A 15334-nucleotide genomic window follows, 5' to 3' on the forward strand; every position below is an offset into this window, starting at 1 on the left:
CATCTAGTCCACTAGGGGATAGCAGGGATCCACACACAGCCCCAACTCCCTCCAGCAGGGGGCAGTGCTGCATGCACACATACACACTCTTACTGTGCACCCTTGTGTGGTCCCCAACCTTTTGGGGCTGCTGCGCCCCCCCGGGTGGGGCTGCACATGCGCCATGTGCCCAGGGCAGGGCTGGCCCTGATCACTCGGCGGGCACACATAAATGCCCTGGCGGGTGCCATGGCACCCACGGGCACCACGTTGGGGATCACTGTACTATTGTATGAGTCTGAAACCTGGACAACCTACAGACCTCACTTGTAAGTCCTTGAGCAGTAACGCTGCCTCCGCAAGATCTTGAAGATCAAATGGGAAGACAGGCGCACAAACACCAGTGTCCTGGGACAGGCAAAGACCACCAGCACCAAGGCAATGATCATCTGGCAGCAACGTCACAGGGCTGGGTCATGTTGTTCGGCTGCCAGCCCATCGCCTCCCAAAACAGGTTGGCTACATCTAGACTGGCATGATTTTCCGCAAATGCTTTTAATGGAAAAGTTTTCTGTTAAAAGCATTTGCGGAAAAGAGCGTCTAGAGTAGCATGGATGCTTTTCTTCAAAGCACTTTTTGCGGAAAAGCGTCCGTGCCAATCTAGACGCGATTTTGCACAAAAAAGCCCCAATCGCCATTTTCGCCATCGGAGCTTTTTTGCGGAAAACAAATCTGAGCTGTCTACACTGGCCCTTTTGCACAAAATCTTTGCGCAAAAGGGACTTTTGCCTGAACGGGAGCAGCATAGTATTTCCGCAAGAAGCACTGATTTCAGACAGTAAGAAGTCAGTGTTCTTGCGGAAATTCAAGCGGCCAGTGTAGACAGCTGGCAAGTTTTTCCACAAAAGCAGCTGCTTTTGCGGAAAAACTTGCCAGTCTAGACACAGCCGTCCTGTTTTTCCAGCGGGAGGAAAGGTACCATAACGTGGGAGGACAATGGAGACGTTATAAGGACTTGCTAAAGGATAACTTGAAGAAGTGCAACACTGATGTTGACACTTGGGAGACACTTGCTGAGGATCGCTCACAATGGAGACAAGTCCTACACAATGCACCCCTGCATTTGACTTTGCCCACTGGCGAGCTGAGGAGAAGAGGTGCAGGAGGAAGGGGAGACTGGTTTCCAGTCATGGTGAGCAGCCTTCTGCTGTCCCTGGAAACATCTGTCCTCACTGTAATAGAGCTTGTAGTTCGAGGATCAACCTTGTCAGCCACCTGAGGGGCCACAACTCCCATGGAAGAGGCTCATACTCAGCAGTGAGTGATTGCCCATCATTAGGGTGGCACACACATGCCCAATTCCCTCCAGCAGGGGGCAGTGCTGCACACACCACCAATTCCCTCCTGCAGGGGGCAGTGCTGCACAAACACCACCAATTCCCTCCTGCAGAGGGCAGTGCTGCATACACCCACTTCCTTCCAGCAGGGGGCAGTGCTGCACACACACAGGGACTCACTCTTACTGTACACCCTTTATTACTAAAGTCCCGGTTCTCCTCTCCAGCAAATTACCTCCCCTCTGAGAGCCTGTTCAATCCACCAACCCTATTCCCTGGCAGTACATCCGAGCACGACCCAATTGGGGTGTCCATGCTGTGAGGAAGTCCTAGGTGTCTAAGAGAGAAGGCCCTCTAACCCCAGGCTTCCCATGCTGAGCGGTGGGTCTCTCTCCTCTGACCCCAGCCATCCCTAAGCCACATGGCTCATCTGCAGCTGCTCCGCCAGGCCCTGGGCAGAGCGATGGAGGGCCTGGTGTTGCAACAGGTTGGATCTCTGGGTGAAGGCCTTCCCGCACTGGGGGCAGGGGTAGGGCCGCTCCCCCGTGTGGACGCGCCGGTGCTGGGCCAGGTGCGAACGCCAGTTGAAGCCCTTCCCACAGTCAGGGCAGCAGTGGGTTTTCTGACCCGTGTGCAGGGAGCGGTGCTGGGTCAGGTGCTTGCCGTGGCGGAAGCCGCGCCCGCACTCGGGGCACTGGTAGGGCCTCTCGGGCGTGTGGGTGCGCAGGTGCTGCAGCAGGTTGGAGCTGTCGCCGAAGCCCTTCCCGCAGTGGGTACAGACGAAGGGGCGCTCGCCCGTGTGGGTGCGCCGGTGCTGCAGCAGGTTGGAGCGCTGGCTGAAGGCCTTGCCGCACTGGGCGCAGGGGAAGGGGCGCTCGCCGGTGTGGGTGCGCCGGTGCTGGGCCAGGTGGGCGTTGTGGCGGAAGCCGCGCCCGCAGTCCGGGCAGCTGTAGGGTTTCTCCTCGGTGTGGGTGCGCCAGTGCTGGGCCAGGTTGGAGCTCTGGTAGAAGCTCTTGCCGCACTCCCCGCACTTGTAGGGCTTCTCGCCCGTGTGGATGCGCTGGTGCCGGATGAGGAGGGTGCTGCGGGCAAAGCTCTTCCCGCACTCGGGGCACTGGTAGGGCCGGCCCAGCCCACCCTGACTCTGCCCCTGCTCCTGGCACTGGGCGGTCCCACGTGGCTCTGCTCCCACAGGCCCTGCCTGCTGGGGAGTCTCCTCCATCCTGGCACCTGCTGGGACAGAGACAATGGCGGAGGCGGGGGTGACTGAGCAGAAAAGCTGATGGGCAGGAAGCGAATCCCCCCAAACCCTTCCCTGGGGGAGAGGAGGGGCCAGGGCTGCCCCCCGGCCCGGCTGGGGCAGGAGAGGGCTCCTGCCGCAGGAGCCAGGAGTGATCTTAGCTGTGGGGACAGGGACCTGCGGCCGGGGATGACAGTGAGCGAGGCTGGGGCGGGGGGGCTGTGCCGGGACCCAGCTTTCCCCTTCGCTCCCGGCCGGGCTCGCTCGCTCCTCACCTGCCGGGGCGCCTCTGGGGACACCCCCCCCCCCACCGCGGAGCCCTGGAGAGCCGGAGCCCGCGGCTCTTCCCCCCGCTCCATGCGGGGGATCCTGCTGGGGGCAGGAGCGAGGCGGGGCTGGGTGAGCTCGCCCCGGGGCGGGGAACATCCCGGCCCCGCTGTCTGCGGGGGACGCCCCGGGGGGGTGACAGTGCCTGTGCCGAGGCAGCAGGGCTGATGTGAGCGGGGAGGGGCCGAAGCTGCCCGGGGTCCCTCAAAGCCCCCAGGTCTCCTGGTGCCCGCGGGGCAGCGGCGCCTCACCCGGGAGCGCAGCGCCTGGACACTCTCCTGCAGGGCACGTCCCTGCAGCGCTGCCTCGGCCCTGCGCCCGGGAACCGCGCGGCGCCGCTGCGCCCGGGAACCGCGCGATCCCTGCGGAGCCCCGAGGGCCCCGCTCAGCACCTGCCGCTCTGGGCAGGAACCAAGGGGCTGGGAGCCTGCCCCCTCCCCTTTTGAGGGCTGTCCCCTCTGCAAGGCACGCTGGGAAATGCAGTTCCCTGTGCAATGCACCATGGGCAGCTTGGAGATGTCTCACCCCGCCTCCTTTTGCATATTCATAGAGGGGGCGGGGCCTGGCAGGCGCAGGGCGCTCCAGCAGGCAGAAATGGGAACATCGGGGTCACTGCCTCTGTCCAGCCCCAGGGCAGGGGCCTGGGTGACCTGGCACCGGCCCTCCCTCTCTAGCTGGCACCAGTCCCAATCTGGCTGCGGGGCAGGGGCCTGGCTGGCTCTGGGAGGGGGAAAGTGGGACACGGGGCCTTTCCCCAAGGGGGGGCTGCCCCTGATTGGGGGCTGTCACACCCACTCCTAAGGCACGAGGGCGCTTTCGTTGGGGGGGGGGGTTTGAAGCATAGCCAGGGTGGGGAAGCGCCCTGCTCTCCCTCAGCCGGAGGCAGACCAGAGCCACCAGCAGGGTGGCAGCCCCTCGTGCTCCACAGTCACAAGTCAGGCTCACCGCCAATCACAGGATTGGCCTTAAAACACCATGAGGTTCTGCAGAACTGAGAGTCCGTCTTGTTCTTTGCCCTCTGCTTTGTGAGCCTTTAGGCTGCACTCGGGTGGCATTTGGAAGCCTTTTCCCACGGCCACAAGGGCTAGAAACGTCCTTTTTCTGTAAGAATGAAGCCTGACACCTCCGGGAGCTGGGGCTTAAAGGAAAACAGCTCTAAGCCCCCCCACCCTGCACTTCATCCTACACCCTCAGCCCCCTGCCCGGACTCCTGCAAACCCCCACACCCCCTGCCCTGAGCCCCCATGCTCCCTGCCCTGAGCACCCCACACCCACACACCCCAAGTCCCGGCCCTGACTCCTGCACCCCTCCACATCTCCCCTGCCTTGAGCACCCCCCCAACCCTCTGCCCTGTGTACCCCTGGGGGGTGCAATTACAACAGTACCTGGAATAAATTAGTTACTTTCACCCCTGTTCTGCCCACACACTTCTCCCCAGGTCCAACCGCTCCCCACCTCCTACCCCCAAGGGCTCCCTGGCCATACAGCCCTGTGCCCCCCACAGCTACCCTGAAGTCATAGAATTGTAGCAAGAGTAGCTGCCTGCATTGGTCTACTCCATCCATCACTACACCCAGGCACTAGCGTTCTCTGTGGCTGGAGGCCACCTGGGAGAAACTCTGGGGCAGGGTCTCTATAGTGAGTCTTCCAAGAGTCTAATAACCACATAGTTTTCTCTGCCAGCCTGGCCATGGAAATATGGCTAGTGACCACCTTTACCACACACGCTAGCCCTGTCAATAGCCATCTCTATGAGTTGGGGAGAATGACAATGTAGGACAGAGCTGGTGCTAGGAATCAGCAAACTAAGCAACTTCTTAGGATCCTGAGCAGCATGGGGGGCCCTTATTCACTTGTTTTAGTATTGGGGGAGACAAAATATTCCTGCTTAGGGCCCCCAATTCCTGCCTAGCACTGACAGTCACAGTCACGCTGGACCTTCAGAAACGGGTCCATGTCAGAAACAGCGCCTCCGTGTGCCGGGACTCGAGCTGGGCAGCGTAGCTATTTTTAGTTCCGTGGTCCTGGCCCCTCCAGTTCCCATGCAGCCGTGGCCCCAGCTGTTCCCAGGGGCAGGGCTGCATAGTGGGCAGCTGCCCCATGTGCTGGGACTGGAGCTGGTGCCGCGGTGCTATTTTAAGTACCACGGTCCAGGCTTCAACTCCGGCAGCTGCCACACTGGCTGTATAGTGGCTGCCCAACTGCTCCTGAGCAAGGCAGCCATCTGTCACGTGGCCCCACCCCGGGAGAATCCGGGGCCGCAGCTGTGGCTCTCCGGAAGGGATGGGTAGGACTGAAATTTTTGGTGTGCGCCCATGCAGGAGTGCACCTTACAGGGAACCCTGCTGGAAGCCCAAGTAGCTTCTGAGCTTCCCTGCTGGCACAATGACACATCCAGGGCAGGGCCATTCAGTTCCCCATGGTGGGGGTCACAGCACAGACACAGGGGAGGCAAATCAAAAGGGACGGGAGTTTATTTCCTACAGATACAACTCGCTAACACAACAAGAAACCCAACCGCTCACAAATCCAGCAGGGGAGCAGGATCCAGGAACGGACTTTGGGCTGGGGCCAGACAGATTTCTGGGAACCTACTCTGCCGGGCCCAGGCTCAGGAGGGGACATTCCCCAGGTGTCACTGGGCTCCTGTAGCCCCGCGCTGGAGTGGAGCCAAGCTGCCCCCGTCTGGATGTGTCCATTTGTCCAGCCTCTCAGGGAGCAGCCTCTCTGGAACGCAGCAGACTCTCACGCCGCCCTCCCCCAGCTCCCGAACCCCCTGGTCCTTGTGAGCGGGAAGGCGCAGAGAGTGGGGTGCAAAGGCAGCAAGATTCTGGAGACGGAAGGGATGGTCCCTCCAGGACGGCCACCGACATTAGGAAACAGGATGTTGACGGGGATGCAAAAGTTTGACCGGTTACCCTGGAAGCGTTAGGCTTATGGGATAACCCGTTAACCGACCTTCCCCAAACCCCAGTGGATGGCCAGCCATGCCAGGCCAGAGCAGCTCCGGCTGTGTTGGGCCAGCTGGCGGGACCCTGGCTGTATTGGGGCGGCAGGTGGGGCCATGTGGCGGGCGGAACCCCAGCCAGAGCAGCCCTAGCAGGCAGGCAGACATGCTGGTGTGGCCCTGGCTTCACCCGCAGTGGGCAGGCTGGCCTGGAGCAGTCCTCTCCCCAGACCCAGCAGGACCCCAGGCCCGATTGGACACCAACCCCAGCTGCCCTGCACCGGCCCATCCACGGTTACCCAGTTAAACGATGTCATTTCAGCTGCTTAACCGGGTAACTGTTTTGACCGATCTTTACGTCCCTAGTTAATGAGCCCTGCCGAGTGGGGGAGCGAGAGAGGCCCCCACGCTGGGGCACTTTGCCCCTGGCTCCAGTGCGCCGGGGACTCAGATCCTTCCTCCTGCTCCAGCGTCCTCCCCAACCGCTTCTGCTGCGTCTCCGCCCCGGCTCATGCCCCCTCCCCCTTCCCATTTTCCTCCTGCCCCACCCGCCACATGCATCCTACACCATCCCTCGGCCCCCCGCCCCGCTCCTGCTGCTCCGATCCAATTGGGACGAGCCTGCTCATCACCGGCCGCCGTGCCAGCGCATTTCAGCCCTCGATCCCAAAGCGCCACCCCCCCCAAAGGACGGGCAGCAGCCTCGTTCCCTTCCCCCAGAGGAGGCAGAGACGGGGGGAAAGACTCACCCACAAGCACAAAACCCAGAGCCAGGGGTAGAGCCCAGGAGTCCTGGCTCCCGGCCCTGCTCCTCCACTCCCCTGGCTTCAACTCCCAAAGAACCCAGGAGTCCTGGCTCACGGCCACCTCCGCCCTCACGGGGCTCAGCCGAGGTATTTCTGGATGTGCAGCAGCGGGCTGGCTCCACCCGCCACGCCCCAGGCCGGGCCGGTGTCCTGGCGGTGGGTGCGGCGGTGCTGGCGCAGGTTGGAGCTGAGGCTGAAGGCCTTGCCGCACTGCAGGCAGGCGAAGGGCTTCTCGCCGGTGTGGGTGCGGTGGTGCTGCAGCAGGGCCGAGCTCTGGGCGAAGGCCTTGCCGCACTGGGTGCAGCGGTAGGGCCGGTGCCCGCGGTGGCCGCGCTGGTGCTGCATGAGGTTGGAGCTCTGGCTGAAGCGCTTGCCGCACTCGGGGCAGGGGTAGGGCCGCTCGCCCTTGTGGCTGCGCTGGTGCTTGACCAGGGTGGAGGAGACGCTGAAGGCCTTGCCGCACTCGGGGCAGCGGTAGGGCCGCTCACCGGTGTGGGTGCGCCGGTGCTTGGCCAGGTCGGCGCTCTGGCTGAAGCCGCGCCCGCACTCGGCACAGGCGAAGGGCTTCTCGCCCGTGTGCACCCGCCGGTGGGTCACCAGGTGCGAGCTCTTGCCAAACACCTTCCCGCACACCCCACAGGGGTGGGCCTTGGGGGCGGCCGGGGGGCGGTGGTGGCTCTTGCGGTGCTGCAGGAGGGCCGAGCTGAGGGGGAAGCAGCGCCCGCAGGCCCCGCAGCGGTAGGGGCGGCGCTCCGTGTGCTCCCGCACGTGCTGCACGAAGTCCAGGCTCAGGGCGAAGGCGCGCCCGCAGTCGGGGCACTTGTAGGGCGGCTCGCCCCGGTGGGTGCGGCGGTGCTGGCGCAGGTGGGAGCTCTCGGCAAAGGTCTTGCCGCACTCGCCGCACGTGTAGGGCCGCTCACCCGTGTGGGTGCGCTGGTGGCGGATCAGGTGGGAGCTGAGCGTGAAGCGCTTGCCGCACTCGGCGCACTGGTAGGGCCGCTCCCCGGTGTGGATGCGCCGGTGCTGGCTGAGGTTGGAGCCGCGGCTGAAGCTCTTCCCGCAGTCGGGGCATTTGTAGGGCTTCTCCCCGGTGTGGGTGCGCTGGTGGCGGGTGAGCAGGGAGCTCTGCGAGAAGGCCTTGCCGCACTCGGCGCACGGGTAGGGCCGCTCGCCCGTGTGGATGCGCTGGTGCCGGATGAGATGGGAGCTCTGGTGGAAACTCTTCCCGCACTCGGGGCACTTGTAGGGCTTCTCGCCCAGGTGGGCGCGCTGGCGCACCAGCATCTCCTGCAGGGGGCTCTCGCACACCGACTCCCAGTCGGGCTGGCCCGCTGCGTCCTTGGAGCTCCCGCGCGGCTCGGCTCCCGCTGGGCCTTCCCACTGGGGCGTCTCCTCTGCCCTGGCGTCTGCTGGGAGACAGGGTGTCCAGACAGGCTCATTCCTCATAGGCCGGCACGGAATCCCCCCAACTCATCACGAGACGGGAGAGGAGAGGCCATGGCCCAGCTGCCACGGGGCCCATGACTACTGCCCTGCCAACTCCCAGGGGGAGCTGGTCTGATCTCCCCTGCTAAGCAGAGGCTGGTCTGTTTGGCCCCTGGATGGGAGACCCCCATGCCCAGTAGCTGTTGGATCTGTGAAAGGTGATGCTACCCCCCACAGATCCCCTCCTCGCAGGGTGTGTCTCCTCTCTGGCCCTGCCCTTGTGTGTTGGGAGATGGGCCCGGTGGAGCTGCAGCAAAGAGACCCTCCCTCGGGCCAGGCAGATCCCAGTTATGCCCAGAGAGATGCCAGCCTGTGGAATTAGGGTGCAGCTGGCTCTACTCCAAGGCACCACGGTAAGTCACCCCCCCCATAATCACAGAGACCAAACCTAGAGCCTACATCGCCCTGCCCCCGCACACCAAGAACCATAGAGATGAGGCCTTACAGGTCCCTACCCCACCTGTTGGGGGTGTAGCCCTTTCCACATCTCCCCATCCCATCGCTATGGAAACAGAATTGGGGGGGGGAGGGAGGGCATTGCTTGGGGAGAGGTTGGACTCCTCAGTGGCCCTTGCGGTTCCCCAGCTGGCATGGGGGGAGCAGGAAGAGCCAGTGCTGTGCACTGGGGGATGCATCTGGCCCTGCAGAAGACGGAGCCAAAATCTCCCCCCCTCCCCTCGCTGGGTGTATTGCTCAAGGCTGTGGATGGGGTCCCACAGGGATGGGGAAGGGGGAGTGGAAAACAGAACTGGGGGAGGGGGCTGGGGGGAGGGGACTCCTAGTAGCTTTGCTGGGACTCGAGATTTTTCCTTCATATTCCTCACCTGTGGAGGTGCCTCTGGGGATGTCCCTTCCCTCAGAGTCTTGGAGATCCGGGACCCTGGGCTCTTCCCCTCGCTCCATGGGGGAAATCGCTGCCGGGTCAGGGAAAGCTGGTGCAAGGCCAGGAATGATCCCAGTCATGTGGAACGAGTCGCTGAATTCAAACAGACTGTTAGGTTTCCCCTTCTCATGCAGGTGTTATCCACTGTTAGCACCCCACTTCCGGGGGGACCCTTGACCAAGAGCTTACAATGGGATCTAATCTTGGCTCCATCACTTAATACCCTCCAGCTGGCATTGGGATAATTTACAGCCACAGGACGATGCTTTATTCCCCGCTGCTCCCACTGCCACATGCCTCATGCCTCATACAGAACACTCCTACAGCTGTGCTGGGCCAATGTCCCCTCTAATCTTTTTCCATCTGTGTGCAGAATAAAATTTGTATGTGCACCAAGGCATATGCAAATGTGCACCACCTATAGAAACTCAAAACTTAGCTATGGGCGCTCTGCTAATCAGCTGGGCGGCATTGGAATTTCTCCTGAGCGGCTGCACAAGGGCCTAGCTTACAGGGAACCCTGCTCCAGGCATTATCTAGCCCTAGAAAGTAGCTGTTGGTCTCAATGAGTTGTCTGTTTTCCCAGTGGAGAGAGGTAACTAGTGGGGTCCCCCAAGGGTCTATCCTGGGACCCATCCTATTCAACTTATTTATCAATGATCTAGAGAAAGGGGTAAACAGTGAGGTGGCAAAATTTGCAGATGATACCAAACGGCTCAAGATAGTTAAGACCAAAGCAGAGTGTGAAGAGCTTCACAAAGATCTCACCAAACTAAGCGATTGGGCAACAAAATGGCAAATGAAATATAATGTTGATAAATGTAAAGTAATGCACATCGGAAAACATAATCCCAGCCATACATGCAATATGATGGGGACTAATTTAACTACAACTACTCAAGAGAGAGATCTTGGAGTCATTGTGGATAGTTCTCTGGAAACATCCACTCAATGTGCAGCGACAGTCAAAAAAGCAAATAGAATGTTAGGGGTCATTAAAAAAGGGATAGAGAATAAGACAGAAAATACCTTATTGACTCTATATAAAGCCATGGTACATCCACATCTTGAATACTGCGTACAGAGGTGTTCGCCTCATTTCAAAAAAGATATACTGGTATTGGAAAAGGTTAAAAAAAGAGCAACAAAATGATGAGGGGTTTGGAACAGCTCCCATATGAAGAGAGATTAAAAAGACTGGGACTTTTCATCTTAGAAAAGAGGAGACTGAGGGGGGATATGGTAGAGGTCTATAAAATCATGACTGATGTGGAAAAAATGAATAAGGAGAGGTTATTTACTTATTCCCACAATATGGGAACTAAGGGTCACCAACTGAAATTAATGGGCAGCAGGTTTTAAACAAACAAAAGGAAGTTTTTCATCACTCAGAGCACAGTCAACCTATGGAACTCCTTGCCAGAGGATGCGGTGAAGGCTAGAACAGGGTTAAAAAAAGATTCATGGAGGTTAGGTCCATCAGTGGCTATTAGCCAGGATGGGTAGGGATGGTGTCCTTAGCCTCTGTTTGTCTGGAGGTGGGTCATAGGGGAGGGATCGCATGAGGATTCCCTGTTGTGTTCCCTCCCTCTGGGGCATCTGGTTTTGGCCACTGTCCCCAAACAGGATACGGGGCTGAATGGACCGTTGGTCTGACCGAGTCTGGCCGTTCTTATGTTCTGTGTTAAAGATTTTCAGTTCTGAACTGAGCTAGGCTAGGCACAGAATAGGATGAAACCAGAGATGTGTGTTAAGTGTCCAGAATGCACAATTAGCCGCAGAACCTCAGTTTTCACTAAGGGGAAAAAATGTTTCTAGCTGTCACAGGTGCACAGGGAATTTGGAGACCTTGACCCAACATCTGCCTGAGTCAGCAGAGACCCTGACCCCATCCCTCTAAGGCCTGGTCCACAGGACACAGCTCCATAAGCATCTACAGTAGAATGTAGCTCCCAGATGTAACTTGCCCACCGTATGGACTTCATCACTCCACCCCTGCAAGAGGCGCAGCGCTGAAGTCGATGCAGTCAGGGCAACATGGAGACACTGAATTACTTAAATTGACTGTTGCTGCTTCTCAGAAACCACCCCCAAATCATGCCTGGTGAGCATGTGCATCTCCAACACAAGTTGAGCAGTGTGGACACAAACCGATTCAGTTGCTGCCGTGGCTGTATGTCCAGTCACTTAGGTAGCCTTGATGCTGGTGCGAAGACTTGCCCTGAAATGCAGGAATTGCCTCCACTCGTCTCAAGGGGCCGTTCACTCTGAAACCTAACGACGGCAGCAAAATGGCAAAGTCCTTGCACTGCCCCTTCCAACTCCTGCACTTCTCTCAACCCTCTGACCGCACCCCCAAAACACACGCAACCCATTGGAGGGAGGCTAACACCACCCACACAGAAATCGCTGGTGCCTGCCCGGAGAACCAGGAGGACGGAGGAGACAATTCACTATCCAGCCCCCCACACCGGACTGCTGGGGTCCGTGTCTGCACCAGACATTAAACACCGCGGGGAGATATTTAAACCCAGCTCCTGGGAAACTTTCCCGTGGGAGCGGGGACCCCGGCGTCTGGGGTGAGCTCCCCGGCTCCTTTCAGCTTCTCCCTGGGCTTAGCATCCCGGAGCCGCTTTGGGGGGTCTCCGCCCCCAGAGCCCCCCTTGGGCTCCGGTCCCCTCCTCACCGCGGCCGCTTCCTCCAGGCGGCGATTTCCTGCGCTTCTCCCTCCCCGGGAGCCGCCTCTCGCTGCGCCTCCTCTGCGCCCCCCGCGCAGCGCCCGCCCGGCGCGATGCCCCCTGCCGCGGCCGGGGCTGCAGCCGGGGAGCCGGCCCCAGGCAGGGCGGGCAGCGGGCTCTTTGTGTGCGCGCTCCCCGCTGCCAGGCTCGCCCGCCAACCGGGGGGGGCTCGCTGGGAACAGGAAGGTCCCTGCCTTATTCCGTCCCCTCCTCGCTCCGCTTCCTGATCTCCGCTAGGAATCGCCCCACGCGTGTGGGGGCTCCACGCGGGGGAAGCGCAGCCCTGCGCCCCGCCAGCTGCAGCGCTCAGCAGGGTCGCTGGCCCGGGTGGGAGTGGTGCGGGGCTAGGGGGCTCTGTGCCACGCAGCAGGAACAAGGCTGGGGGCTCTGGAGGGGGTGCGCGCACCCCACGGGTGCTGGGCGCACCCCACGGGTGCTGGGCGCTCCCCACCGCAGCTCCCGCTGCCCGCCCGAGGCGCCGCTTGCGGAGAGTCCTGCGTGGAGAGAAAAGTTGTATCCGCAAAACTGAGCCGCGGATACCCCCGTGGACCCCCAGGGATGCGGACACCCGCCCGGATCTAGCGGATATCCGCGGGCTTGTGGGCCCTGCGAGGGGTGCTGAAAACTGGGTCGGTCCTGAACTTTTCAGCCGTAGCTGCTGGGGGTTCATGGAACAGCAGAGACCAGCTGGAAACTAGGAGCAAAGTTTCAAGCATGTATGTGGCTAAAGGGCTCCCCGCATCTGGGAGAGGAGTGGGGGGTCCTGGGTTGGAAATAGGGGGGCTGGGAGCCAGGGCTCCTGGGTGTCTGACTACTAATGCTGGGAGGGGGGATAAATAGGAAGAACTGGAAATATTCGTGAATAATCACACACAGGCCATGACAGACACCACAGTGAGGTGGCGGGACAATTCACAGGACTAAAATATTGGTCAAGGCAAGCACAGCTTGTTCAGGAAGGGCAGGCAGTGGGGAGAAGGGAGGGGGTGTCTTGTACACCAAAGCTGCCTTAGACCTGAAAATCTCTGCGATCGGATTAAAGGAGTAAAGATGAAGGTGAGGGCATGGTAGGAGTCTATAGGAGGCCACCAGAACAAAGAGATGAATGAGTCTTTTTGAGAAAAAAAATGAAATCACCCCCCACCCAGCACAAGTGGTAGGGTAGTGGCCTCCAACCTTTCAAAGTGCAATCCAGGATCTCTCTCAAACTCAGATATTTTTGCCCCACCTCCTTGGGGCCTTGTGCCCCTTCTCCAAAGCCCTGCCCCTGCTCCCTCCCTCCCCTTCACCAGGCAGGGGCAGAGAGTTGGGGCACAGGCTTTGATCTTGGGCTAAGGAATTTGGTGTATGAGAAGGGCTCTGAGCTGAGCCTGGGGTTGGGTGCAGGAGGTGGTTCAGGGTACAGGCTCTGCAAGGGAGTCTGGATCTAGGGGGCCTCAGAGCTAGGGCAGGGGCTTGGGGTGCAGGAGGGGGTACATGACCGGTTCAGGGATTCAGGCCCCAGCTGGACGCTGCTTACCACAGGTGGCTTGGGGCTAAGGCAGGCTCACTGCTGCCCTTGCCCTGCACCACTCTCAAAAGCAGCCAGAAAATTTCCTCCATCCCAACCCGTCGTGCTCCCCCTCCATTCTGTGGAGACAGGATACAGGGTGAGAGAGGGGAACAGCTTGAAGGCAAAGGGCAGGAGTTGCACAGCAGTGGGGGCAGGAACAGCCGAAGTGCAGGCACTTGGCAGCCTCTTGGCCAAACCAGTCAAGTTCACCTGTCAGAGGCGCCAAGATCAACCAGTAGATCCCGATCGACTGGTTGGTGACCACTGCCACAGGGCAAACCCGTACTTGAAATGCTGCATGGGTGTAGCTGCACTGCTGTAGCACTTGAATGAAGACCCAAAAAGCAGTGAGTACTGGCAGCTCTCCAGCCAACACAGGGCGGTCTGCACGAGGGATTAGGTTGTAAGTGCGTTGCTGAGAGGTGTGGACTCATCACATCCCTGATGGACACAGGTGCACTGATAGGGGTCTAAATAGACCAAACCTTAGTGGTGATGGGGGACTTCACCTACACAGACAGAGGCTGGGAAAAATACAGTGGGGCACAGATTTTCCAGCAGTTCTTGGAATGCATTGGGAACCATGTTTACTGCAGAAGGCAGAGAAAGCCACGAGGGGAGAAGCTGGAAGGGAGCGTGGATCAACGTGATCCACAGGAAGGAGGGGTGCAGGCATGCTACAGCACCCCCAGATTTTATTCAGGGCTAAGCCCTCAGTCCCACACCTGGGGCTCAGCTCTTTGGCCCCCTTACCCAGGTCTGCATCCCCCCTTCCTTGAGATATAGCACTCCTCGCAGCCCCAAGTGTGTGTGGGGTGGCACGGACAGGGAACAGGGGGCTGGCTTTCAGCACCCCCACTATTAAAAGGGGTCCAGCACCACTGACGTGCTCAAGAAACCATCTAGCTCACAACTCCAAGGAATGGCAGGAGAGTGAGGACAGCAGACAGGCAGCCGTTAAGAGTATTGGCAGGTAAGAGCCACGAGACGCAGGTCTGAGGGAAACGAGTTCCAGGAAGTTAGGTTTTTTTAAAGAAACTCTTTAAAAGCAAACTGTCTCCAGCATGAGCAGCAGGTAGTGTGGGCAGGGAGAGGCTGAGCCTCCCTCAAACAGCCTGGTGTGGCCTCACCTCTGCTCTGCTCCCAGTGTGCCTCTTTCCTGCTCCACTAGGGCAGGCTTGGACCAGGCTGGAGCCTGACAATCTGCCGCAGGGAGGCTAGGGCTCTGGTGCCATCCCTGACACCGCAGGGGGACAGGTTAGAAAAGGAGGCAGCCCCTTCCCACGCCCCAGAAAGCTGTGAGCTGTGTCCGGCTGTCCACATGCAGAAGTTCTGCCAACGTAAAAGGGTGAACAGTATGACCTTGGTAATCCCTGGCCTGCCAGCCTGACCTCGATCCCACTGACGAGAACCAATCAGCTGATGTGGAACTCTATTAATGAGGGAAAACCATGCAATTAATACCGAACAATATGGCTGCACAGACGAGAGCTTCTGTCAGACTCTGGTAACTTTGGGTGAGTTGCCACGTATGAGGATACAAGCACTAATGTTGCTGTATTTTGAGTGCTAGCGGGCCTCTGACTTGGTACCACAGGGCCTTTTGAGTAGAACACGGAGAAGGCTAGACCAGGAACAAGATGCACCCGAAAGGGATGAAAAGGCAGCTAACTGGCACGTAGGGATGTAAAATCCTGATTAATCCGTTAACTAGTGACCCAGCAGGGGCAGAGCGGTTGTTTTCCCGCTGTATTTGGCACTGGAGTGACCACTGCTGGACACTTGGGGCCAAGTGGTCCCAATTAGAGAAGGATGTTGAGAAATAGGAGAGGAGTCAGAAAAGGAGAAACCTGCCTCTAGCGCCGGGCTCCAGAAGCTCTATCTAGTTATCTTAAGAGAAGGGGAAGAGGTGTCTTCAGCCCAGTCTGCAAGTTCCTCATGGGGAACAAATATTGAATAATCAGCTCTTTAAGCTACCAGAGGAAGATCTAAAACAATCCAGGGGCTGGAAGTCGAAGCTCAACACATTCAAATGGGAA

At 59.3% G+C, this 15334-nt stretch overlaps 1 protein-coding gene across 1 annotated transcript; it reads right to left on the bottom strand.

The window, feature by feature from the left end:
* Nucleotides 1–1498: 1498 nt before the first annotated feature.
* Nucleotides 1499–11925, bottom strand: LOC102463670 (uncharacterized). The gene is made up of 4 exons (XM_089778980.1): nt 11692–11925; nt 8947–9098; nt 6781–8046; nt 1499–2438 (listed from the first exon to the last, which is right to left on the bottom strand). The coding sequence occupies exons 2-4, from the start codon at nt 9083–9085 to the stop codon at nt 1729–1731; spliced, it is 2115 nt and encodes a 704-aa protein (XP_089635106.1). The 5' UTR covers nt 9086–9098; nt 11692–11925; the 3' UTR covers nt 1499–1728.
* Nucleotides 11926–15334: the final 3409 nt, after the last annotated feature.

The sequence above is a fragment of the Pelodiscus sinensis genome, chromosome 5, assembly GCF_052426305.1.
Source record: "Pelodiscus sinensis isolate ZL-2025 chromosome 5, ASM5242630v1, whole genome shotgun sequence".
NCBI classification, from domain to species: domain Eukaryota; kingdom Metazoa; phylum Chordata; order Testudines; family Trionychidae; genus Pelodiscus; species Pelodiscus sinensis.

Excerpts from the sequence above, each read along its gene's own strand:
- LOC102463670 (XM_089778980.1), bottom strand. The coding sequence starts at position 9,085 with ATGACTGGGATCATTCCTGGCCTTGCACCAGCTTTCCCTGACCCGGCA. Across the intron at positions 8,047-8,946 it reads CCCCAGAGGCACCTCCACAG|CAGACGCCAGGGCAGAGGAG; the intron begins GTGAGGAATATG and ends CCTGTCTCCCAG. Across the intron at positions 2,439-6,780 it reads CACCCACCGCCAGGACACCG|CCTACCAGTGCCCCGAGTGC; the intron begins GCCCGGCCTGGG and ends GGCTGGGCCGGC.